This window comes from Lithobates pipiens, unplaced genomic scaffold (assembly GCF_037356315.1).
Source record: "Lithobates pipiens isolate NorthernLeopardFrog02 unplaced genomic scaffold, aLitPip1_a1.2 Scaffold_23, whole genome shotgun sequence".
In the NCBI taxonomy this organism is placed as follows: Eukaryota; Metazoa; Chordata; class Amphibia; order Anura; family Ranidae; genus Lithobates; species Lithobates pipiens.
In genome coordinates, this window is record NW_027507785.1 from 5,888,610 (window position 1) to 5,914,202 (window position 25,593).

The 25,593-nt window shown below is 46.5% G+C and overlaps 1 protein-coding gene across 1 annotated transcript in view; it reads right to left on the bottom strand.

Moving 5' to 3' along the window:
* The window catches only part of STARD10 (StAR related lipid transfer domain containing 10), a 93,871-nt gene that overhangs the window by 20,428 nt on the left and 47,850 nt on the right, over window positions 1-25,593 (bottom strand). The window contains exons 2-4 of the mRNA XM_077451122.1: window positions 19,285-19,432; window positions 15,449-15,552; window positions 722-839 (exon numbers count right to left, since the gene is read on the bottom strand). Coding sequence (XP_077307248.1) covers window positions 722-839; window positions 15,449-15,552; window positions 19,285-19,432 — 370 coding nt within the window. The remainder of the gene's footprint in view (window positions 1-721; window positions 840-15,448; window positions 15,553-19,284; window positions 19,433-25,593) is intronic.

The window sequence follows — 25,593 nt, forward strand, 5'->3', positions numbered from 1 at the left end:
GTTACTTTTCAAAAACAATATTGCCTGCTCGTCATTATTATTAGGCGCCAAAAACCAGAAAGTGGAGATTGGAGAAGTAAAGCAACCCCCACATTCCTGATCCCTAACCTAGACCAGAACATTAGCTTGGGTTTGACACTATAGCCTTTCCTTACCTACAGTATGTCGAATATTCAATGTCTGGGCTTTTTTTTATCTGTCTGTCTGTGTCTAAGGGAAAATATTTTTCACACCTTCTCTCACAGTAACGCCTTATCAATCCCTGACACATATGACGTCACCAAGACATGAAGTAATGAGTAGTTACTCCAATGGGGCTACAGACATCAGTAAGAAACTAACAAAGGACTTAACCCTCCCCAACCCCCTTCTTTCTTAGTCCAAATCTCAAAATGGCCAAGCCACCCACTTCCCACTGGATTTGTTACGTTTTATGTTATGAAGAACGTAACAGGAGGGGCTGGAACACGTAAAAATGTACCCCTTTGAGGGGTGGTAACACAAAAAAGCTGGGCAGGGACACCAAACTTCCCCCAAGTGGACAGGAAAATAGTTGGGAACTATGGAAGGGAGCTTTCCCAGTTGAGTTACGCAGTGTATATGAGAAGCCAATGGTCGACTCAGTTCACAAGGCTCAACCTGTAATTCTTTTTTTTTTGGGTTGAGAACAACTTTAATCTGCTTGAGAGAATTTACCAACCATATGGTATTTGGCACTCACCTCTGGGGTCCACCTGGGCCAGATAGATGAGAGTACAGTTGTTGGGTCCTCCTCCTAGTATAAGATACCCGGTCTGTATGGACACAGCCCTTACAAGGTCCTTTTTCGGGGGGTATTTCTGTAACAACAACAAGAGAAGAAGAGAGAAGTTTTAGGACAACCTGTTGATTAAGTATAGTATTTATACTACTGGAGACATGAGCCAACTATGGGACAAGTAAGGTTCTTTGAGGCTTAATTTGCTAACAATCGCCCATCGCATCTAATGATACCGTACAACAATAGTCTTCAAACTGCGGCCTGGGGACCAGATGCAGCCCTCTGCTTGCTTTTATGCGGCTCTTGGGGCAATATTTCCTCCTCTGACACCAACAATGGGGTGTAATTCCCCCCATGGACACCAACGAAGAGGCACAATTCCGTCGAATGACACCAAAAATGGGGCACAGTTCCTCCGAGTGACACCAATGAGGGGAGACAATTCCTCCCAGTAAAACCGGCGATGAGGTATGATTCTTCCCACCCATTGACACCAAAGAAGGTTCTCAATTCCTCACACTGACACCAACAATGGGGGATAGTTTACTCCTATGGATGTTGGGGCATTTTCTACTTCCAGTGGCCACAGTTTGGCCCCCCTAAATTTCGAAGGACAGTAAACTGGCTTTTTGTTTAGAAAGCTTTGAGAGTTTTCATTTCGCCAAAATGGGGAAGGTGAGGTCGATGCATAAAGTGAAGTGATTGAGAAAGGAGAAGCCAATGGATAAAGCAAAGCCAGTGGGGAAAGAGATGTCAATGGGGAAAAAGACGTCGACGGAGAAAGAGACGTCGATGGGGGGAAAAGACGTCGATGGGGGAAAGAGACGTCGATGGGGGAAAGAGACGTCGATGGGGGAAAGAGACGTCGATGGGGGAAAGAGACATCATCTGGGATGGGGAAAGAGACGTTGACGGGGAAAGAGACGTTGACGGGGAAAGAGACATCATCTGGGACGGGGAAAGAGACGTTGACGGGGAAAGAGACGTAGACGGGGAAAGAGACGTAGACGGGGAAAAGAGACGTTGACGGGGGAAAGAGACGTTGACGGGGGAAAGAGACGTTGACGGGGGAAAGAGACGTTGACGGGGGAAAGAGACGTTGACGGGGGAAAGAGACGTTGACGTGGAAAGAGACTTTGACGGGGACGGGGAGAGCGGTCGACGGGGAAAGAGACGTCAACGACGGGGAAAGAGACATCATCAGGGACAGGGAAAGAGACGTTGACGGGGAAATAGACATCGATGTGGAAATAGACGTCGGTGGAGAAATAGACGTCGACGGGGAAATAGACGTCGACGGGGAAAGAGACATCGAAGGGGAAAGAGACATCATCAGGGACAGGGAAAGAGACGTTGACGGGGAAATAGACATCGATGTGGAAATAGACGTCGGTGGAGAAATAGACGTCGATGGGGAAAGAGACATCGGGGAAAGAGACGTCGACGGGGAAAGAGACGTCGACGGGGAAAGAGACGTCGACGGGGAAAGAGACGTCGATGGGGAAATAGACGTCGACAACGAAAAAGAGACGCCGACGGGGAAAGAGACATAGATGCGGGAAAGAAACGTAGACGGGGAAAGAAAAGTAGACGGAGAAAGAGACGTCGATGGGGGAAAGAGACATCGATGGGGAAAGCAAAGTCTTTGGGGAAGATGAAGTCAACAAGGAAAACAAAGTCAATGGGGAAAGCAAAGTCAACGGGGGGGGGGGGGGGTCGGGGGGTGAAGTCAATGGGCAAAGACAAAGTCAATGGGAAAGTAACGTCAGTGGATTAAGCAAAGTCAGTGGGGAAAGTAAAGTTTGTGAGGAAGGTGAAATCAATGGGGACGGTGAAGTTAATGGGGAAGGAGAAGTCAATAAGGAAGGCAAACTCAATGGAGAAGGCAAACTCAATGGGGAAGGCGAAGTCAATGGGGAAGGCAAAGTCAATGGGGAAGGTGAAGTCAATGAGGAAGGCAAAATTAAGGTGGTCTTTGGTGCTATTAGTATTGCTTGGACCAATCAGAATTGGGTAGACCAACAAAAGCTTGTCCTCCAATATAACTGTTAGTCAGTGGCGTAACTAGAACCTTCAGGGCTCCGATGCAAGAAACCATGAAGGGCCCCCCTGAACCCCAGTCAGGGCCCTTCCCTCCGAGTCCGGCGGTGGAACTCCAGGGCGTGGTCATAGGTATGACCTTTGTGAGCCCTGTAGTTCCACCACTGGTATCAGTAGTTTTTTTTTATTTATTTTTTTACATTTTTAGGTGCCCCATTTGGGAACTGTCCCTAGGCAGGATGGGGTCCCCGTCCCCAGAAGAGATGAGGTTCTTTTCTCCAGGGAAGTTGAAGTTACTGCCCCCAGGTGAGAAGGGGTCCCTGTCCCCAGGGGAGGTGGGGGTCCCTGTCCCCAGGGGGAATGTAATGGTGTGTGGGGGATGGGGTCCTCTCACTCACCATGACCAAGCTGCAGGCCGCTCCCTCATCCATGTTGGCCTGGGCTCCATCCAGTGTGCTGGACGGGTGATCAGCATATCTCCCAGAAAGACCTTTCATCATCTGTGTATGACGGGGGAGGAGGGGGGGCTGGCAGACAAGCCTGCAGTGTCCTCCGGGGGGCTCTCATAGGGCTGCACTGCATCTGTGTTCTTAAAGTTTGTTTACCCGGGAGAAGTATGCAGTGCAGTGTGGGCCGGACTCGGGGGAGGCGGGACTCTGGCTGGGGAGAACAGACATCGGACTGAGCGTCAATGCATGGAGCAGGAGAGGGGTACTCTGAGGAGCCGGCTGAGGACACAGGTCATGCGGGGAATGCACAACTAAAGAGCAGCCAGTGCGATAGTCGAGCATGGAGCTGTGCTAGTCGCCCTCCACCTCCAGCCACCCGTGTGCATGGTGCACTGGTACCCCTAGCTGCCTATGCTGCTGCCGGCCATATGTAGAGGGGGCTGCATGGGCCCCCTGCATCACAGGGCCCAGTTGTGGTCGCGACTGCTGCACCCCCTATAGTTACGCCCCTGCTGTTAGTAAAAATAAAAAATAAATGATGCACAGTACTCAACTGTGTTGGTGGTATTAAAGAAATCCTGTTGTGAGAGAAGTGACGGAGGCTTCTATTGCTAACCACGTGGACCTTGCTTTGAAAGACATGGTCCTCTAAATACACCGGTCCCCCTCCCCAGTTCCAAAACAATGCATCAATGCTTAAATAGAACTCTGAAGAAATGTTAAAAAACATATAAAACTGCCTCCCAATTTTTGCGTGCGGCACCTAGTGTAGGATGACATCACAATCCTTCCGGTGAGATCCCGGGGAATGTAGAATAGCCGGAGCCTTGCGAGAAAACACTAGATTGGTATTAAACCAAGTCTCACCGAAGCTGCTCATTGAGTGGAACTGAGAAATTCGTAATCATTAATTGTACTTATTAACCACTCGCTTACCGGGCACTTAAACCCCCTTCCTGCCCCCTGCAGATTTTCAGCTTTCAGCGCTGTCGCTCTTTCTTAGAATAACAATTGCGCGGTCGTGCAACACTGTACACATATGAATTTTTTATTTATTTTTTTACACACAGATATCGCTTTCTTTCTTTTGGTGGTATTTAATTGCTGCTGGGTTTTTTTATTTTTTGCTAAATAAAACAAAAAAAAGGACCGAAAATTGTGAAAAAAAAAAAAAGAAAACTGTGTCATAGTTTGTTATAAAATGTTGAAAACCGGTCATTTTTCTCCTTCATTGATGTGCGATGATGAGGCTGCACTGATAGGCGGCACCGATCGGCAGCACTGATGGTCACTGATAGGCACTGATAAGGTGGCACTGATGGGCACTGATAGGTGGCACTGATAGGTGGCAGTGATGGGCAGTGATGATCACTGATAAGGTGGCACTGATGGGCACTGGTAGGTGACACTGATGGGCACTGATAGGTGGCACTAATGGGCAGTGATAGGCACTGATAAGGTGGCACTGATGGGCACTGATAGGTGGCAGTGATGGGCAGTGATGATCACTGATGGGTGGAACTGATGGGCACTGGTAGGTGACACTGATGGTCACTGATAAGTCATCATTGATGGGCACTGATAGGTGGCACTGATAGGCAGTGATGATCACTGATAGGTGGCACTGGTGGGGGGCACTGGTAGGTGGCACTGATGGGCAGTGATAGGCACTGATAAGGTGGCACTGATAGGTGGCACTGATAGGTGGCACTGATGGGCAGTGATGATCGGCACTGGTAGGCACTGATAGGTGACACTGATGGGCACTGATAGGTGGCACTGATAGGTGGCATTGATGGGCAGTATTAGGCACTGATGGGCACTGATAGGTGGCACCGATGGGCACTGATGATCACTGATGGGTGGCACTGATGGGTACTGGTAGGCACTGGTAGGTGACACTGATAGGCCGCACTGATCTGTGGCACTGATTATGAGACCCTGATGGGCATTGATTGGCAGCACTGGTGGGCATTGATCAGTGACACTGGTGGGTACTGATAGGTGGCACTGGCAGCTGACACTGGTCGGCACAGAAAATGCAGCCGTGGCTTTCTGTGTGAGGACCGATATCCCTCCGACAGAAGCCGATGATCGGCTTTTTTCTCCCTGGTGATCACAGAGTGCGCCGCGTGCGACCCGCAGGGATGCACAGGCAGCACTTGCTCGGGTGGGCGCCCTCCCGGCAATTAAAGCCCAAGCTGTAGCCATCTTTCGGGCTATAGTGCGGGCGGCAAGTAGTTAAACCGACTCTGTTTCTTAAAATTAAAATGCCGGAGCTCTCTGCAAAAGAAAGACTTAAAAAAATTGCGCCAACGAACACCGCGCGGTTAATCCGGCCATACATGGATGTAAATTTGCCCGGTTCAGCAGGGACTGGTTGAATTTGGATCCACGCATTGGGCGGGGAGGTTGTACTGTGGATCTGCTGATCTATTGACTGACTTCTGCACAACTTCCCTGTTGGACTATCCATCATTACCCGCGCCCGCGGGAATGCAGCAGCGTTGTTGACTTTTAGAGGCGGCACCACCTGTCAAACCCTGGCCATTGAAGTCAACGGGACCGCGCCGCAACCGCATGGCAAATACAGGTGTGGCTTGGTAGTTCATTGCTAAACCAACCCCCCCCAAAAGGTTTTCAAAGGACATTAAGGTTGAGAGAGAAGCCTGAAGGAAAAACCCGCCCCCGAGGTGCTGCATCAGTGGTTCCTCCCACCCTACATCACTACAGGAAGAGATGTTTACATTCCTTGTAATAGGAATAAAAGTGACACAATTGTTTTTTTAAAACAACGTAAAAAAAAATAAAAAATAAAAAGTTAAATAAATAAGAAAAAAATAAAATAATTTTAAACGCACCCCGTCCCGCTGAGCTCACGTGTAGAAGCGAACGCACGCGTGAGCAGCGCCCGCATATGAAAACGGCGGTCAAACCACACCATGTGAGGTATCGCCGCGATCAGTAGAGCGAGAGCGATAATTCTAGCCCTAGACCTCCTCTGTAACTCAAAACCTGCAACCTGTAGAATTTTTTTAAACGTCGCCCTATGGAGATTTTTAAGGGTAAAAGTTTGTCGCCATTCCACGAGCGGGGCACAATTTTGAAGCGTGACATGTTGGGTATCAATTTACTCGGGGAAATATTATCTTTTACAATATAAAAAAAAAAAACATTGGGCTAACTTTACTGTTGTCTTTTTAATTCAAAAAAGTGTATTTTTTCAAAAAATATTGCGCTTGTAAGACCGCTGCGCAAATATGGCGTGACAGAAAGTATTGCAACGACCGCCATTTTATTCTCTAGGGTGTTAGAAAATAAATGTATAATGTTTGGGGGTTCTAAGTAATTTTCTAGCAAAAAAATAAAAAAAACTGATTTTAACTTGTAAACAACAAATCTCAGAAAGAGGCTTGGTCCTTAAGTGGTTAAGGACGCAGCCGCCCCCCCATCACGCCACCCCCCATATGTATCATGGATAGATTCATGCATGGCATGAATCTATCTATGGACACCGCAGCCGCCCCATAACCAAGCATCCAGCCCCTTTTAGGAGGCCGGGCACCTGAATTACAGCGGCGGGGGGGGTGTTTTTTTTAAAAGCACCCAATTAGAGCTATAGGCTCTAATAGGCTTCAAAATAGGGTGGACTCGGGGCGCAGAGCATTGCGCCTGGAGCGCACCCAGGTGTGTTTGAAAAAAGCGAATGAATATTCTCTTTTCTAACACTGAATCGCCTCTCCGTCAATCAGGAAGCGCGGGTCTAATATCCGCCACCTGATTGGCTGAAAGGACAGGCGCTCCTATTGGACGCCTAGCAGGAAGAAAGGAGAGATGCATGGAGGACACAACTCGCTGCTGCCTGACCCGCTGCCAATCCCACAGCTTGCCGCCGTCACTTGCTGCCTGACCCGCCACCAAGATTGATGGGACAGTGGCTACATTCGATGGGCACATTGGCTGCATTTGATGTGCACAGTGGCTACATTCGATGGGCACATTGGCTGCATTTGATGTGCACAGTGGCTACATTCGATGGGCACATTGGCTGTATTTGATGGGCACAGTGGCTGCATTTGATGGGCACAGTGGTGGAATTTGATGGGGTACAGTGGCTGCAATTGATGGCACAGTGGCGGCATTTGATGGGCACAGTGGCTGCATATGAGGGGCACAGTGGCGGCATTTCATGGGGTACAGTGGCTGCATTTCATAGGCACAGTGGCTGCATTTGATGGGCATAGTTGCTGCATTTGACGGTACAGTGGCTGCATTTGATGGGCACAGTGGCAGCATTTGATGGGCACAGTGGCGGCATTTCATGGGGCACAGTGGCTGCAATTGATGGCATAGTTGCTGCATTTGACGTTACAGTGGCCGCATTTGATGGGCACAGTGGCAGCATTTCATGGGCACAGTGGCGGAATTTGATGGGCACAGTGGCTGCAATTGATGGCCCAGTGGCTGCATTTGATTGGCACAGTGGCTGCATTTGATTGGCACAGTGGCTGCATTTGATGGGCACAGTGGCGGCACTTCATGGGGCACAGTGGCTGCATTTGATGGGCACAGTGGCGGCATTTCATGGGGCACAGTGGCTGCAATTGATGGCATAGTTGCTGCATTTGACGGTACAGTGGCTGCATTTGATGGGCACAGTGGCAGCATTTGATGGGCACAGTGGCGGCATTTCATGGGGCACAGTGGCTGCGATTGATGGCATAGTTGCTGCATTTGACGTTACAGTGGCCGCATTTGATGGGCACAGTGGCTGCATTTGATGGGCACAGTGGCTGCATTTGATGGGCACAGTGGCTGCATTTGATGGGCACAGTGGCTGCATTTGATGGGTTTTTTTTCAGTTTGTTTGTGCCGCAGCTGCCATGCTGCCATCCTGTCCCTGGATGGCAGCCTTCGCTCGCTGTACTCATGTACTGGATGTGTGGAGGATCAGCACTGTCACCCTAGGACAGGGTTACAGTACAGCTCCCTCTTTTCTATGGGTATGAGGAGAGGAGGAGGTGTTCTGCAGTCCTCCTCTAGGATGCGTTGGCATGCCTTCTTCCTCTTTGTTGTGGAGACGATGAGATGTTCTGTATTCCGGCCATTGGGTGACAACGCTGATCCAGTACAGTGACTGGGCGTTGTCACCCCAGCACAGGAAGTGTGTCGCTGGCAGGATCACCAGGTGAAGATGTCGGGGGGATACCACATCTAATGATGGGGAAGTTCTGTATTTAGATACATTATAATTATCATCCCTCCCCTCCCCCCCTTGTACAAGGGGCCGGCGTGTTCTTGGAGCCACTCTAAGGATGACATTTCCGGCGTAAAATACTTCATTTACGGATCAGGCGGTATTGTGACATGTGACATGCGACATTTAGCGTGACGCTCTGTATGTGACACATCGGGCCCATTGTGTCATCCATAATTAGGAATGTTTTTCAGCACGTGGATTGGGAGTGGGGGGAGGGGAGGTTTGGCAGAGGTGCCGTTGTTTGATGTTGGAATGGTGTCAGGATTCCTCCAGAGGCTCTGAGCCGAATATAGAAACATCTTCCCAACCACAGATCTCCGGGGAAGAGGAACGTCTCCACACGTCAGATCCGAAGCTGTCCTCCGACGGGCGCTCACCCCTTCTTCACACCATTAAAGGATCACTCCAACCAAAAGTCATGTGGTGGTGGGAACCCCTCATAATGGGCACAGCGGGTGTACAGACCCGGGAACTCAGCACAGGGATGGTGGGAACCCCTCATAATGGGCACAGCGGGTGTACAGACCCGGGAACTCAGCACAGGGATGGTGGGAACCCCTCATAATGGGCACAGCGGGTGTACAGACCTGGGAACTCAGCACAGGGATGGTGGGAACCCCTCATAATGGGCACAGCGGGTGTACAGACCTGGGAACTCAGCACAGGGATGGTGGGAACCTCTCATAATGGGCACAGCGGGTGTACAGACCCGGGAACTCAGCACAGGGATGGTGGGAACCCCTCATAATGGGCACAGCAGGTGAACAGACCCGGGAACTCAGCACAGGGATGGTGGGAACCCCTCATAATGGGCACAGCGGGTGTACAGACCCGGGAACTCAGCACAGGGATAGTGAGAACCCCTCATAATGGGCACAGCGGGTGTACAGACCCGGGAACTCAGCACAGGGATAGTGAGAACCCCTCATAATGGGCACAGCGGGTGTACAGACCCGGGAACTCAGCACAGGGATGGTGGGAACCCCTCATAATGGGCACAGCGGGTGTACAGACCCGGGAACTCAGCACAGGGATGGTGGGAACCCCTCATAATGGGCACAGCGGGTGTACAGACCTGGGAACTCAGCACAGGGATGGTGGGAACCCCTCATAATGGGCACAGTGGGTGTACAGACCTGGGAACTCAGCACAGGGATGGTGGGAACCCCTCATAATGGGCACAGCGGGTGTACAGACCCGGGAACTCAGCACAGGGATAGTGAGAACCCCTCATAATGGGCACAGCGGGTGTACAGACCTGGGAACTCAGCACAGGGATGGTGGGAACCCCTCATAATGGGCACAGCGGGTGTACAGACCCGGGAACTCAGCACAGGGATAGTGAGAACCCCTCATAATGGGCACAGCAGGTGTACAGACCCGGGAACTCAGCACAGGGATGGTGGGAACACCTCATAATGGGCACAGCAGGTGTACAGACCTGGGAACTCAGCACAGGGATGGTGGGAACCCCTCATAATGGGCACAGCGGGTGTACAGACCCGGGAACTCAGCACAGGGATAGTGAGAACCCCTCATAATGGGCACAGCGGGTGTACAGACCCGGGAACTCAGCACAGGGATGGTGGGAACCCCTCATAATGGGCACAGCGGGTGTACAGACCCGGGAACTCAGCACAGGGATAGTGAGAACCCCTCATAATGGGCACAGCGGGTGTACAGACCCGGGAACTCAGCACAGGGATGGTGGGAACACCTCATAATGGGCACAGCGGGTGTACAGACCCAGGAACTCAGCACAGGGATGGTGGGAACCCCTCATAATGGGCACAGCGGGTGTACAGACCCGGGAACTCAGCACAGGGATGGTGGCAACCCCTCATAATGGGCACAGCGGGTGTACAGACCCGGGAACTCAGCACAGGGATGGTGGCAACCCCTCATAATGGGCACAGCAGGTGTACAGACCCGGGAACTCAGCACAGGGATGGTGGGAACCCCTCATAATGGGCACAGCAGGTGTACAGACCTGGGAACTCAGCACAGGGATGGTGGGAACCCCTCATAATGGGCACAGCAGGTGTACAGACCTGGGAACTCAGCACAGGGATGGTGGGAACCCCTCATAATGGGCACAGCGGGTGTACAGACCCGGGAACTCAGCACAGGGATGGTGGGAACCCCTCATAATGGGCACAGCGGGTGTACAGACCCGGGAACTCAGCACAGGGATGGTGGCAACCCCTCATAATGGGCACAGCAGGTGTACAGACCCGGGAACTCAGCACAGGGATGGTGGGAACCCCTCATAATGGGCACAGCAGGTGTACAGACCTGGGAACTCAGCACAGGGATGGTGGGAACCCCTCATAATGGGCACAGCAGGGGTACAGACCCGGGAACTCAGCACAGTGATGGTGGGAACCCCTCATAATGGGCACAGCGGGTGTACAGACCCAGGAACTCAGCACAGGGATGGTGGGAACCCCTCATAATGGGCACAGCGGGTGTACAGACCCGGGAACTCAGCACAGTGATGGTGGGAACCCCTCATAATGGGCACAGCGGGTGTACAGACCCAGGAACTCAGCACAGGGATGGTGAGAACCCCTCATAATGGGCACAGCGGGTGTACAGACCCGGGAACTCAGCACAGAGATGGTGAGAACCCCTCATAATGGGCACAGCGGGTGTACAGACCCGGGAACTCAGCACAGGGATGGTGGGAACCCCTCATAATGGGCACAGCGGGTGTACAGACCCGGGAACTCAGCACAGAGATGGTGAGAACCCCTCATAATGGGCACAGCGGGTGTACAGACCCGGGAACTCAGCACAGGGATGGTGAGAACCCCTCATAATGGGCACAGCGGGTGTACAGACCCGGGAACTCAGCACAGAGATGGTGAGAACCCCTCATAATGGGCACAGCGGGTGTACAGACCTGGGAACTCAGCACATGGATGGTGGGAACCCCTCATAATGGGCACAGCGGGTGTACAGACCCGGGAACTCAGCACAGGGATGGTGAGAACCCCTCATAATGGGCACAGCGGGTGTACAGACCCGGGAACTCAGCACAGGGATGGTGGGAACCCCTCATAATGGGCACAGCGGGTGTACAGACCCGGGAACTCGGCACAGGGATGGTGGGAACCCCTCATAATGGGCACAGCAGGTGTACAGACCTGGGAACACGGGTCACATGAGCGATCCCTGCACACAGATTGTATATCTCCATGTTTTTCCTGCTCTTGCCCGGAATGATGGAATAAATCACGCTTCATTTCCCTCTATATGTTCACTTTAATCCTCATTATTCCTGCCAGAGGCTCCCTCCTTCAGATACCATCCCCCGGCGGGAGCACTACCGAGCGTCCCACCAGCCTGGCGTGGATTATGCATATCGGTCTCCTTTTTGCTCTCCTCTCCGGCTGGCGTGGTAAGTGACCCAGTTTTATTCAGGGAATTCGGGCCGCTCTGCGTGAAAATCAGATCAGACGTAAAAAAAAAACGCGTCAGAAGGGCTATAAAAAGCACAGCTGCGGATCCGTTTTTTGTTGACATGAAGTGATCAGTGACAGATTGTTCCGTGACTGAGCACCGAACAGACGCCGGGGGACCGCACTCTGCAAACCAGTCACGGCGCAGATAAATGACACGCCAGGGGACACATTAGGTGACATGTCAGGAACACTTTAGGGACACATCAGGGACACATCAGGTGACATGCCAGGGACATGTCAGGAAAATTTTAGGGACACGTCAGGGACATGTCAGGTGACATGCCAAGGACACATCAGGTGACATGCCAGGGACATGTCAGGAACACTTTAGGGACACATCAGGGACACATCAGGTGACATGCCAGAGACATGTCAGGAACACTTTAGGGACACATCAGGGACACATCAGGTGACATGCCAGGGACATGTCAGGAAAACTTTAGGGACACGTCAGGGACATGTCAGGTGACATGCCAGGGACACATCAGGTGACAAGCAAGGGACACGTCAGGGACACTTTAGGGACACGTCAGGTTACATGCCAGGGACACATCAGGTGACATGCCAGGGACACTTTAGGGACACATCAGGTGACATGCCAGGGACACTTTAGGGACACGTCAGGTGACATGCCAGGGACATGTCAGGAACACTTTAGGGACACATCAGGTGACATATCACGGATATGTCAGGGACACTTTAGGGACACATCAGGTGACATGCCAGGGACACTTTAGGGACACGTCAGGTGACATGCCAGGGACATGTCAGGAACACTTTAGGGACACATCAGGTGACATATCACGGATATGTCAGGGACACTTTAGGGACACATCAGGTGACATATCACGGATATGTCAGGGACACTTTAGGGACACATCAGGGACACATCAGATGACATGCCAGGGACATGTCAGGGACACTTTAGGGACACATCAGGTGACATGCCAGGAACACTTTAGGGACATGCCAGGTGACATTTTAGGGACACGTTAGGGACATGCCAGGAACACTTTAGGGACACGTCAGGTGACATGCCAGGGACACTTTAGGGACATGCCAGGTGACATTTTAGGGGCACGTTAGGGACATGCCAGGAACACTTTAGGGACACATCAGGTGACATTTTAGGAACACTTTAGGGACACGTCAGGTGACATGCCAGGGACACATCAGGTGACATGCCAGGGACACTTTAGGGACACATCAGGTGACATGCCAGGGACACATCAGGTGACATGCCAGGGACACTTTAGGGACACATCAGGTGACATGCCAGGGACACTTTAGGGACACGTCAGGTGACATGCCAGGGACATGTCAGGAACACTTTAGGGACACATCAGGTGACATATCACGGATATGTCAGGGACACTTTAGGGACACATCAGGTGACATGCCAGGGACACTTTAGGGACACGTCAGGTGACATGCCAGGGACATGTCAGGAACACTTTAGGGACACATCAGGTGACATATCACGGATATGTCAGGGACACTTTAGGGACACATCAGGTGACATATCACGGATATGTCAGGGACACTTTAGGGACACATCAGGTGACATATCACGGATATGTCAGGGACACTTTAGGGACACATCAGGGACACATCAGATGACATGCCAGGGACATGTCAGGGACACTTTAGGGACACATCAGGTGACATGCCAGGAACAATTTAGGGACATGCCAGGTGACATTTTAGGGACACGTTAGGGACATGCCAGGAACACTTTAGGGACACGTCAGGTGACATGCCAGGGACACTTTAGGGACATGCCAGGTGACATTTTAGGGGCACGTTAGGGACATGCCAGGAACACTTTAGGGACACATCAGGTGACATTTTAGGAACACTTTAGGGACACGTCAGGTGACATGCCAGGAACACTTTAGGGACACGTCAGGTGACATATCACGGATATGTCAGGGACACTTTAGGGACACATCAGGTGACATATCACGGATATGTCAGGGACACTTTAGGGACACATCAGGGACACATCAGATGACATGCCAGGGACATGTCAGGGACACTTTAGGGACACATCAGGTGACATGCCAGGAACAATTTAGGGACATGCCAGGTGACATTTTAGGGACACGTTAGGGACATGCCAGGAACACTTTAGGGACACGTCAGGTGACATGCCAGGGACACTTTAGGGACATGCCAGGTGACATTTTAGGGGCACGTTAGGGACATGCCAGGAACACTTTAGGGACACATCAGGTGACATTTTAGGAACACTTTAGGGACACGTCAGGTGACATGCCAGGAACACTTTAGGGACACGTCAGGTGACATGCCAGGGACATTTTACTAGTAAATAACCCCCCCACGTCCCTTATCAGCACATGTGCATATATACGGTAGCACCCCCCCCCTTCCATTGGCTCCAGTTGCTGCCCCCACTTTGTGATTGGACAGATGAGGAGCAGCAGTATACTGATGAGGTTAAGCCTTCGCTCTCTCCTTCTGAAACCGCGTTCCTTGCAGACACGTGCAGTTTGTTTCCCTCCAAATTCAACGAATTTTCGTTTCTTTTAGAAATTCGGATGTATCCGAATCCCCCAATTCAAGCAGGACCGCATTTACATGAATCCGAAATAACAAAAAAAAATAAAAAATGAATTCCGACGAAAGTCGAATAGTTTTCGAATTCAAATCATTTTCCAATTTCCAAAAAGAATAAAATAGAATATAAAAATAAAAGGAATAGAATAGAAAAAATATAAAATATATTGAAACAGTAAAAAAAAAATAATAAGGTCATTGTTTAAGAGGCGGAGTTTAATTGGTCCATTGGTTAAAAAAAAATGCAGTGAGAATAGAAAAAATATATATATATTTTTTATTCTATTCCTTTATTTTCTATTCTATTTTATTCTCTTTGGAAATTTTAAAACTATTTGAAATTAATTCGAAAATTTCGAATCAATCCGAAAAATTTGAATCGATTCGAAAAAACAAATAAACAAAACGAATTTCCAAAAACGAACGAAACAAATTTAACTAAACGTATTTATGTAAATAAATCCAATTTTATTTATTTATTTTTCGCTCTGCACACGTCTACTTCCTTGTCAGCACCCGATAGGCTCCCGGTGCTGCCCCTCCCTTCCCCAGGCTGTGATTGGACAGATAAGGAGCAGCAGAATACCGGTGAGGTCCTGTCTCTGCTCTCTTCTGTCTAGACATGTGCACTGCCGAAAAAATTTGTTCATTTTGTGCGTTTTATTCGTTTTTTTTTCGGAAATTTTTAAATTCAGAAAATCCGAATTTTTTTAATTTTCGGAATATTCGAATTTCTGAATTTTGATCTTTTGAAGTTTCGAAAATCCGAAAAATTCGGATATTTCTGAATTCTACAAAACGAATTGCACAAGTCCACTTCTGCCCTTTGCGTTCCTTACCGCTACGCCTTCCTGCAGTTCCCAGTGCCGAATTTTTTTCAGTGCGTACTTACCGCGTGTTTTACAGAATAATTCATGATGATGTAATCCTTCCCCATTGGCAGCCAGGAGCGCAGAGTGATGACATCACGGTTCTTCAGCGGCTTCGGACATTTCCCTGTAGAAAGGAAGAAAGACTTTAATGTAAAAGGGATCGATGGGACAAAATGTAAGGGAGAGGGGGCAGATTTTTTTTTATTTTTTTATTAGCTATTTGTGTCCCCATTGGGGAGATCTCCATTCACTTCCTGTCCCGTAGCCAAACAGGAAGTGAGAGGAAATCGTAAAATTTTGAATATTCGGAAATTCAAAATTCGAAAATCTGAAAATCCGAAATTTCGGGAATCTGAAAATTCTAAAAGAAGAAGGAAAATTCAAAAGAATAAAAATCCGAAAACCTAAAAAAATCTGAAATAATAACTAACTTATAATAACTATTACTGACTGATTAAATTATAGGTATTGGAATTTCCTTTTTAAAATTTGGCTGTCAGTGAACAAATACGAATTTATCCGAAGTTACGAATTATCCGAAATAACGAACGCCGCATATAAAACGAATGGAATGTAACAAATTAATAATAATAAATGACAATAATAAGAATAATAAAAACTTTTTATATTTAAATTTGGCTGTTAGCCAACGTAACAAATATGAATTTATCCGAAGTTCCGAATTATCCGAAAAAAAAGAATGCTGCATCTAAACGAATGGAATGGAATAAATTATTAATAATAATTAAAAAAAAGTTTTTGTATTATTATTATTATTATTATTATTATTATTATTATTATTATTATTATTAATATCTCATTCCATTCCATTCACTTAGATGCAGCATTCTTTTTTTCAGATAATTTGGATAAATTCATATTTTTTACATTGACTAACAGCCAAATTTAAATATAAAAAGTTTTTATTATTATTATTATTGTCATTTATTATTATTAATTTGTTACATTCCATTAGTTTTAGATGCGGCGTTCGTTATTTCGGATCATTTGTAACTTCGGAAAAATTCGTATTCGTTATGTTGACTAACAGCCAAATTTTAAATATAAAAAGTTTTTATTATTATTATTATTATTGTCATTTATTATTATTAATTTGTTACGTTCCATTCGTTTAGATGCAGCATTCTTTTTTTCGGATAATTCGGATAAATTCATATTTTTTACATTTACTAACAGCCAAATTTAAATATAAAAAGTTTTTATTATTATTATTATTATCATTATTATTGTCGTTTATTATTATTAATTTGTTACATTCCATTCGTTTAGATGCAGCATTCATTTTTTCTGATTATTCGGAACTTCAGATAAATTCATATTTGTTATATTGACTAACAGCCAAATTTAAATATAAAAAGTTTTTATTATTATTATTGTCATTTATTATTATTAATTTGTTACGTTCCATTCGTTTAGATGCAGCGTTCTTTTTTTCGGATAATTCGGATAAATTCGTATTCGTTACGTTGACTAACAGCCAAAATTTAAAAGGAAATTTTAAGACCTATAATTTAATAGTTAGTTATTATTAATTAATAGAAGGAAAAAACGCACTTATAAAATTAAATAAAATTAAGTAAAAGTTGTATGAGACTAATAAGCAGCAACTCTCATATGTGATATCACTTGAAGTTATTATTAGTTAGTTGTTATTTCAAATTTTCGGATTATCGTTCTTTCGAATTTTCGGAATTTCTTTCTTATTTTCGGATTTTCAAATTTTTCAGATTTTTTTTTTAATTTTACGAATTTATTAATTTTTACAATTTACGAATGACCCGAAAAATGAAAAAAAAAAAAAGAATGAAACAAAAACGAACAAATTTTTTGGCAGTGCACACCAGGAACAGCGATCTCTGTGTTGTCACAGTCAGCCCATCCCCCCACACAGTTAAAACACACCCAGGGAACACACTTAACCCCTTGATCGCCCCTCCCTAATATTAACACCTTCCCTGCCAGTGTCATTTATACAGTGAGAGTGCATTTTTATAGCACTGATCTCTGTATTGGCCTCTCTCTGGTCTCCAAAAAGTGTCATTTGGGGGTCAGATTTGTCTGCCGCAATGTCGCAGTCCCGCTAAAAAAAAAAAAAAACGCAGATCGAGATCGTTAACAGTAAAAACAATAAAAAAATAAGCCCCTAAATCTATTCTGTAGTTTGTAGACTTTTTTTTAAATATTTTATTTGGATATTTTTTATAGCAGAAAGTAAAAATTCAAGAATTTTTCTTTTCAAAATTGTCATTTTTTTTTTATTTTGTGTTAAAAAAAAAAAAAAAAAAATGCAGAGGTGATCAAATACTGCCAAAAGAAAGCTCTAATTGTGGGGGGGAAAAAAAGGACGTTAATTTTGTTTGTGTACAGCGTCGCACGACAGCACAGTTGTCAGTAAAAGTGACGCAAAAAATGGCCAGGTCATTAACCACTTCACGACCGCCGCATGACTTTGTTTTAAAATATTTTATTTGGATATTTATTATAGCAGAAAGTAAAAATTTATTATTTTTTTTTTTTCAAAATTGTCATTTTTTTTTTTTTTGTGTTTATAGCGCAAAAAAAAAAAAAAAAAAAAACGCAGAGGAGATCAACAGCGCAATTGTCAGTTAAAAGTGACACAAAAAAATTAACCACTTCATGACCGCCGCACGACTTTTTTTAAAATATTTTATTTGGATATTTATTATAGCAGAAAGTAAAAATGAAATAATTATTTTTTTTCAAATTAGTTTTTTATTTTTTTTTGTCGTGTTTCACCGTTATCTGCTGCGCCTTCCACCACTTACGGGAGCCTCCGGCATCGGCGGAGGCGTCCGCGTCCTGTCTCCTGCTTGGTATGGAGACGAGTGAAGGGAAGATGGCCCCCCCACCCGTCGCCATACCATAGTGGGGCGGAAGCGACGTCATAACGTCACTTCCGCCCATACCTCTTAAAGGCACATTTTTTTTCAATGTAATTTTTCGAATGGCAACCTTTTTTTTTTTTTTTTTTTTATTGCATTTAAGTCCAAATATGAGATGTGAGGACTTTTTGACCCCCCCCCCCCCCAGATCTCATCATATTCAAGAGGTCCTGTCATGCTTTTTTTCTATTACAAGGGATTTTTACATTCCTTCTAATAGGAATAAAAGTCACCCATTTTTTTTTTTTTTTTTTTAAACAGCGTAAAAATAAATAAAATCAAGTAAAATAAATAAGAAAAAAATAAAAAGTTTTTAAAAAACATCCCATCCCGACGAGCTTGTGCGCGGTCGCATACGTGAGTAGCGCCCGCATATGAAAACGACGTTCAAACCACACCATGTGAGGTATCGCCGCGATCGGCAGAGCGAGAGCAATAATTCTATGCCTAGACCTCCTCTGTAACACAAAACCTGCAACCTGTAGAATTTTTTTTTTAACGTCGCCCTATGGAGATTTTTTGGAGGGTAAAAGTTTGTCGCCATTCCACGAGCGGGGGGCGCAATTTTGAAGCGTGACATGTTGGGTATTAGTTTACTCGGCGTAACATCATCTTTTACAATAAAAAAAAAAATTGGGCGAATTTTACCGTTGTCTTATTTTTTTTTTATTCAAAAAACGTAATTCCCCCCCCCCCCCAAAAAAAAAGTGCGCTTGTAAGACCGCTGCACAAATACGGTGTTTGTAAAAAAAAAAAAAAGTATTGCAACGCCCGCCATTTTATTCTCTAGGGTGTTAGAGAAAAAAAAAAAAAAAACAATATATAATGTTTGGGGGTTCTAAGTAATTTTGTAGCAAAAAAAAAAAAAAAAAACGGGGGATGGGAGGGGAGGCAGGAGATATCAGGAGGGTGTCGGGCTGTACAACACTCACATGCGTAGTATCCGATGTCGGCGTTGACGGTCAGCTTGCCGATGTCGAAGGTCTCGATGACGTTGGTGTCCCACTTCTTGCGATATTCCACGTCATGCAGGACGTCATAGAGGACCTCCGCCGACACGTCCTTACATTCCATCCGACACTGCAGAGATCAGAGGAGGGTGGTGAGTATAGAATCGGCATCGGCAAAAGGCTCAACATAAAGGGTTAAAAAAAAATTAAAAAAAACTTTGGCAGAGGGTCCAACCCCGCCCTTCAATACTACATCCCAAAAAAAAAAAATCTTATTGCATTATAGAAGTTAAAAAAAAAAAAAAAAAAGGATGTGTTGCATTATTTAGCCTCCAGATATTTCCCAAGCAGTACTTTTTTCAGACCACTAGATGTCCTCGTTCTCTTTAACCAGCATCATTTCTCCCATTCCCTGTGAGCCCAATCCATCCTGAACCCCCCCCCCCCCCCCCCCATTTCCCCTTTTACCCCCCACCCAACCTGTGGCTGGACAGTGAAAGTAGAAGCAACATCTCCCCCTCTGTGTAAATTTGCTGCCCCCCCCCCCCCTCAAAATAACTCAACACACAGCCACTGACGTCTAAACCGCTGGCAACAAAAGTGAGTACACCCCTATCCTAAAATACACAAATTACCCTAAAATGTCCAAATTAAATTAAATTACATTTAAAGTGAAATTTAAATTAATTTAAATTTCAATTAAATTAAATTAATTAAAAAAAAATGTTTTAAATACATTACATTAATTTAAATTGAATTAATTAAAGTACCCTAAAATGTCCAAATTAAATTAAATGTAAAGTGAAATTTAAATTTATTTAAATTTCAATTAAATAAAATAAATTTTTTTAAAATATATTTACATTAATTTAAATTTAAATTAAATTAAATTAATTAAAGTACCCTAAAATGTCCAAATTGGGCCCAATTAGCCATTTTCCCTTCCCCCGGTGTCATGTGACTCGTTAGTGTTACAAGATCTCAGGTGTGAATGGGGAGCAGGTGTGTTACATTTGGTGTTATCGCTCTCACTCTCTCATACTGGTCACTGGAAGTTCAGCATGGCACCTCATGGCAAAGAACTCTCGGAGGATATGAAAAAAAAACGATTGTTGCTCTACATAAAGATGGCCTAGGCCAGTGATGGTGAACCTTGGCACCCCAGATGTTTTGGAAATACATTTCCCATGATGCTCAACTTCACCGCAGAGCGCACGAGCATCATGGGAAATGTAGTTCCAAATCATCTGGGGTGCCAAGGTTCATCATCACTGGCCTAGGCTATAAGAAGATTGTCAAGACCCTGAAACTGAGCTGCAGCACGGTGGCCAAGACCATACAGCGGTATAACAGGACGGGTTCCACTCAGAACAGGCCTCGCCATGGTCCACCAAAGAAGTTGAGGTCACGTGCTCAGCATCATATCCAGAGGTTGTCTTTGGGAAATAGACGTATGAGTGCTGCCAGCATTGCTGCAGAGGTTGTAGGGGTGGGGGGGGGGGGGGGTCAGCCTGTCAGCGATCAGACCATACGCCTCACACTGCATCAAATTGGTCTGCATGGCTGTCGTCCCAGAAGGAAGCCTCTTCTAAAGATGATGCACAAGAAAGACCACAAACAGTTTGCTGAAGACAAGCAGACTAAGGACATGGATTACTGGAACCATGTCCTGTGGTCCGATGAGACCAAGATACACGTATTTGGTGTCAGATGGTGACAAGCCTGTGTGGGGGCAACCAGGTGAGGAGGACAAAGACAAGTGTGTCTTGTCTACAGTCAGGCATGGTGATGGGGGTGTCATGGTCTGGGGCTGCATGAGTGCTGCCGGCACTGGGGAGCTACAGATCATTGAGGGGACCATGAATGCCAACATGTACTGTGACATACTGAAGCAGAGCATGATCCCCTCCCTTCAGAGACTGGGCCGCAGGGCAGTATTCCAACATGATAACCACCCCAAACACACCTCCAAGACCACCACTGCCTTGCTAAAGAAGCTGAGGGTAAAGGTGATGGACTGGCCAAGCATGTCTCCAGACCTAAACCCTATTGATCATCTGTGGGACATCCTCAAACGGAAGGTGGAGGAGGGGAAGGTCTCCAACATCCACCAGCTCTGTGATGTCATCATGGGGGAGGGGAAGAGGACTCCAGTGGTGACCTGTGAAGCTCTGGTGACCTCCATGCCCAAGAGGGTTAAGGCAGTGCTGGAAAATAATGGCGGCCACACAAAATATAGACACTTTGGGCCCAATTTGGACATTTTCCCTTAGGGGTGTACTGACTTTCCCTTAGTATGTCTGCAGTCTCTGATCATCTGCTGTACTATGTTTGCAGTCTCTGATCATCTGCTGTACTATGTTTGCAGTCTCTGATCATCTCCTGTATCATGTCTGCAGTCTCTGATCATCTCCTGTACTATGTCTGCAGTCTCTGATCATCTCCTGTACTATGTCTGCAGTCTCTGATCATCTCCTGTATCATGTCTGCAGTCTCTGATCATCTCCTGTACTATGTCTGCAGTCTCTGATCATCTCCTGTATCATGTCTGCAGTCTCTGATCATCTCCTGTACTATGTCTGCAGTCTCTGACCATCTGCTGTACTATGTCTGCAGTCTCTGATCATCTGCTGTACTATGTCTGCAGTCTCTGATCATCTGCTGTACTATGTCTGCAGTCTCTGATCATCTCCTGTATCATGTCTGCAGTCTCTGACCATCTCCTGTACTATGTCTGCAGTCTCTGATCATCTCCTGTACTATGTCTGCAGTCTCTGATCATCTGCTGTACTATGTCTGCAGTCTCTGATCATCTGCTGTACTATGTCTGCAGTCTCTGATCATCTCCTGTACTATGTCTGCAGTCTCTGATCATCTGCTGTACTATGTCTGCAGTCTCTGATCATCTGCTGTACCATGTCTGCAGTCTCTGATCATCTCCTGTACTATGTCTGCAGTCTCTGATCATCTGCTGTACTATGTCTGCAGTCTCTGATCATCTGCTGTACTATGTCTGCAGTCTCTGATCATCTCCTGTACTATGTCTGCAGTCTCTGATCATCTGCTGTACTATGTCTGCAGTCTCTGATCATCTGCTGTACCATGTCTGCAGGAGATGATCAATGTATGAAGGTTGTGTGAATCTGGTGTGAAAACTTTAATAATTAGACTGGGGAGTCAGTCCTGGGATATTCGGGAGCCCCGATATCATGTATGGTAGACGGGATCCTGTGTATGTAGATGGGGGGATTACACTGACATAAAGGGATTATCCCCCCCCCCCCCCGGCCTTACAATGATACGGATCCGGTAATCCTCGGATTACACCAGCCTTGTATTGAGCGTCTCCATTCAGATGCTCATGTTGTAGCGGTTCTGATTAAAAAGTATTTTTAGATGTCTATGAGACTCACATCAGATTAGACCTGTCATGAAAACGGAAACCCAAACTGAGCCAGTCACATCAAGTCTCTGTACCAGAGGAGCTTACATTCTAATGCCCCCCCCCCCCCCCCCATTGTCACGCACTATTATTAATATATGTAGCGCTGGCTCCTGACAAGCAGGCGCTATGGTTTTTTGGAAAGTTAAGTTGCCTGAAGCCACAGTTGGGTTTGGGGACTATTTCTCTAAATTTCTGGTCTCAGTACCAGTCCAGCTGGGTTGCACTGGATTCTCCTTGACCACAGGTGTCACTGTCACCGCTGGCAAGAGTAGAAACGCAGTCTAGCAGTGTGCACTGAATGCCACTAGTTCTCTCAGAACCAGCCCAGTGGGAGTGTTTTCCTTCTGTGCATTCTGGGAGTGGTATTTAAGGTACCGAAGCCACGTTGGGGGGTGGGGGGGGGTGGGGGATTTTTCTGTCTGTTTGGTTCTGGTGGTCCTCCTGACCCAGCTCCATGGCCCTCCTGGCCTGGGGTGCGGAACTATGCATCCTGTGTCTCAGGACTGGTGGTCCTCCTGACCCAGCCCCATGGCCTTCCTGGCCTGGGGTGCGGAACTATGCATCCTGTGTCTCTTGGGACTGGTGGTCCTCCTGACCCAGCCCCATGGCCCTCCTGGCCTTGGGTGCGGAACTATGCATCCTATGTCTCGGGACTGGTGGTCCTCCTGACCCAGCCCCATGGCCCTCCTGGCCTGGGGTGCGGAACTATGCATCCTGAGTCTCTCGAGGCTGGTGGTCTTCCTGACCCAGCCCCATGGCCCTCCTGGCCTGGGGTGCGGAACTATGCATCCTGTGTCTCTCGAGGCTGGTGGTCCTCCTGACCCAGCCTCATGGCCCACCTGCCCTGGGGTGCGGAACTATGCATCCTATGTCTCGGGACTGGTGGTCCTCCTGACCCAGCCCCATGGCCCTCCTGCCCTGGGGTGCGGAACTATGCATCCTGTGTCTCTCGAGACTGGTGGTCCTCCTGACCCAGCCTCATGGCCCACCTGGCCTGGGGTACGGAACCATGCATCCTGAGTCTCAAGGCCGGCTGGCCCGAGGCGACGCAACTGCAGGGACAGGCCCGAGCGAATTTTGGGGCCTACTGATCCAAGGGTGGTCCGGTGCCGTCTCATCTGAAGAGAAAGGCCCAGCAACTGAAGAACCCCAGGGGAGGACTCTTTCAGGAGAAGGCCGTGCGCAAGGCTGGTTTCTCTGAAGGAGCTTGGAGGCTTAGTTGAAGGACGCAACCTGGATCAACACTCATACGGTATCGCCGGATCGGCTGAGAGATACTGGTACCGTATGACAGCTCTTTAAATGTATTCACATCCCTCAGTAACCCTCAAGTGTATCTCACAAGTCTGTGGCAGAGACTTTGTCGAGAACCCCACCGGCCCAAATCAAACCAGCAGCTCCTTCGGGAGCGCCTTGAAAAAAGTATTCATACCCCTTGAAATTTTCCACATTTTCTCACGTTACAACCAAAAACGTAAATGTATTTTATTGGGATTTTATATGATGGACCAACACAAAGTGACACATAATTGTGAAGTGGAAGGAAAATGGTAGGTGGATTTCCACATTTTTTACAAATAAATATGTTAAAAGTATGTGTGTGTGGGGGGGGGGGGGGGGCATTTGTATTCAGCCCCCTTTACTCTGATACCCCTAACTAAAATCTAATGGAACCAATTGCCTTCAGAAGTCACCTAATTAGTAAATAGAGTCCACCTGTGTGTAATCTAATCTCAGTATAAATACAGCTGTTCTGTGAAGCCCTCATAGGTTTGTTAGAGAACCTTACACGGTTCGAATTTTCGAAAGAATTTTCTTCTTTTTTCGAAAAAAATCGTATCTAAGAATTTTTCGTACGAATTTCGCACCAATAGTGGGGGGCGGCAGCAACAGCCGACTTTCGCGTGGAAATCAAATATGAGGAATCGGGACACGTTGAACATTTTTTGGGAAAAAAACGAACGATTTTCTAATCGATGATGGGAGAATCGTGCGAGAAACGTAATAAGAAAAGAAAATTTACGGAGGGAAAAGAAGATTCCCGGCCACGAAAATTCTTTTGGTTGTTTTTTTTTCTTCTTACGCTGACAGCGCGAGGAAAAAAAAAAAAAAAGGCGATCACCGGCTCATCTGCAAGCGACATCGGTCCCGAAGAGGAAGAGGCAATTATGCCTTATCTGTGCACAACAGTACCCCCTGCCAGTGCCCACCAGTGCCACCTATCAATGCCCACAAGTGAATAATAATAATAATATAAAATATATATAATATAAATTGTGTATTATAATAATAATAATAATAACAACAATAATTTTTATTTATAATGCACTTTACATCAAAAAGATATCAAAGTGCTACAAGTTAAAATGAAAAATGTATACAAGAAAACGAACATCTAAAAAGAACAAGAAAAAGAACAAGTGCCACCTATCAATGCCCACCAGTGGTGCCAATCAGTGCCACCTATCAGTGCTGCCTATCAGTGTAACCAATCATTCCCCATTATTCCATTATTATTATTATTCATTATTATTATTCCCCATTATTGCCACCTATCAGTGCCCATCACTGCCACCTATTGGTGCCCATCACTGCCGCCTTATCAATACATCAATGAAGGAGAAAAATTACCGGTTTTAACATTTTGTAACAAAATATTAAAAAAACTAATTTAAATTCGGCCTTTTTACATTTTAACAAAAAATAAAAACCTCAGGAGGTGATCAAATACCACCAAAAGAAATCTCTATTTGTGGGAAAAACATGATAAAAATGTCATTTGGGAACAGTGTAGCACGACCGCGCAATTGTCATTCAAAGTACGACAGCGCTGAAAGCTGAAAATT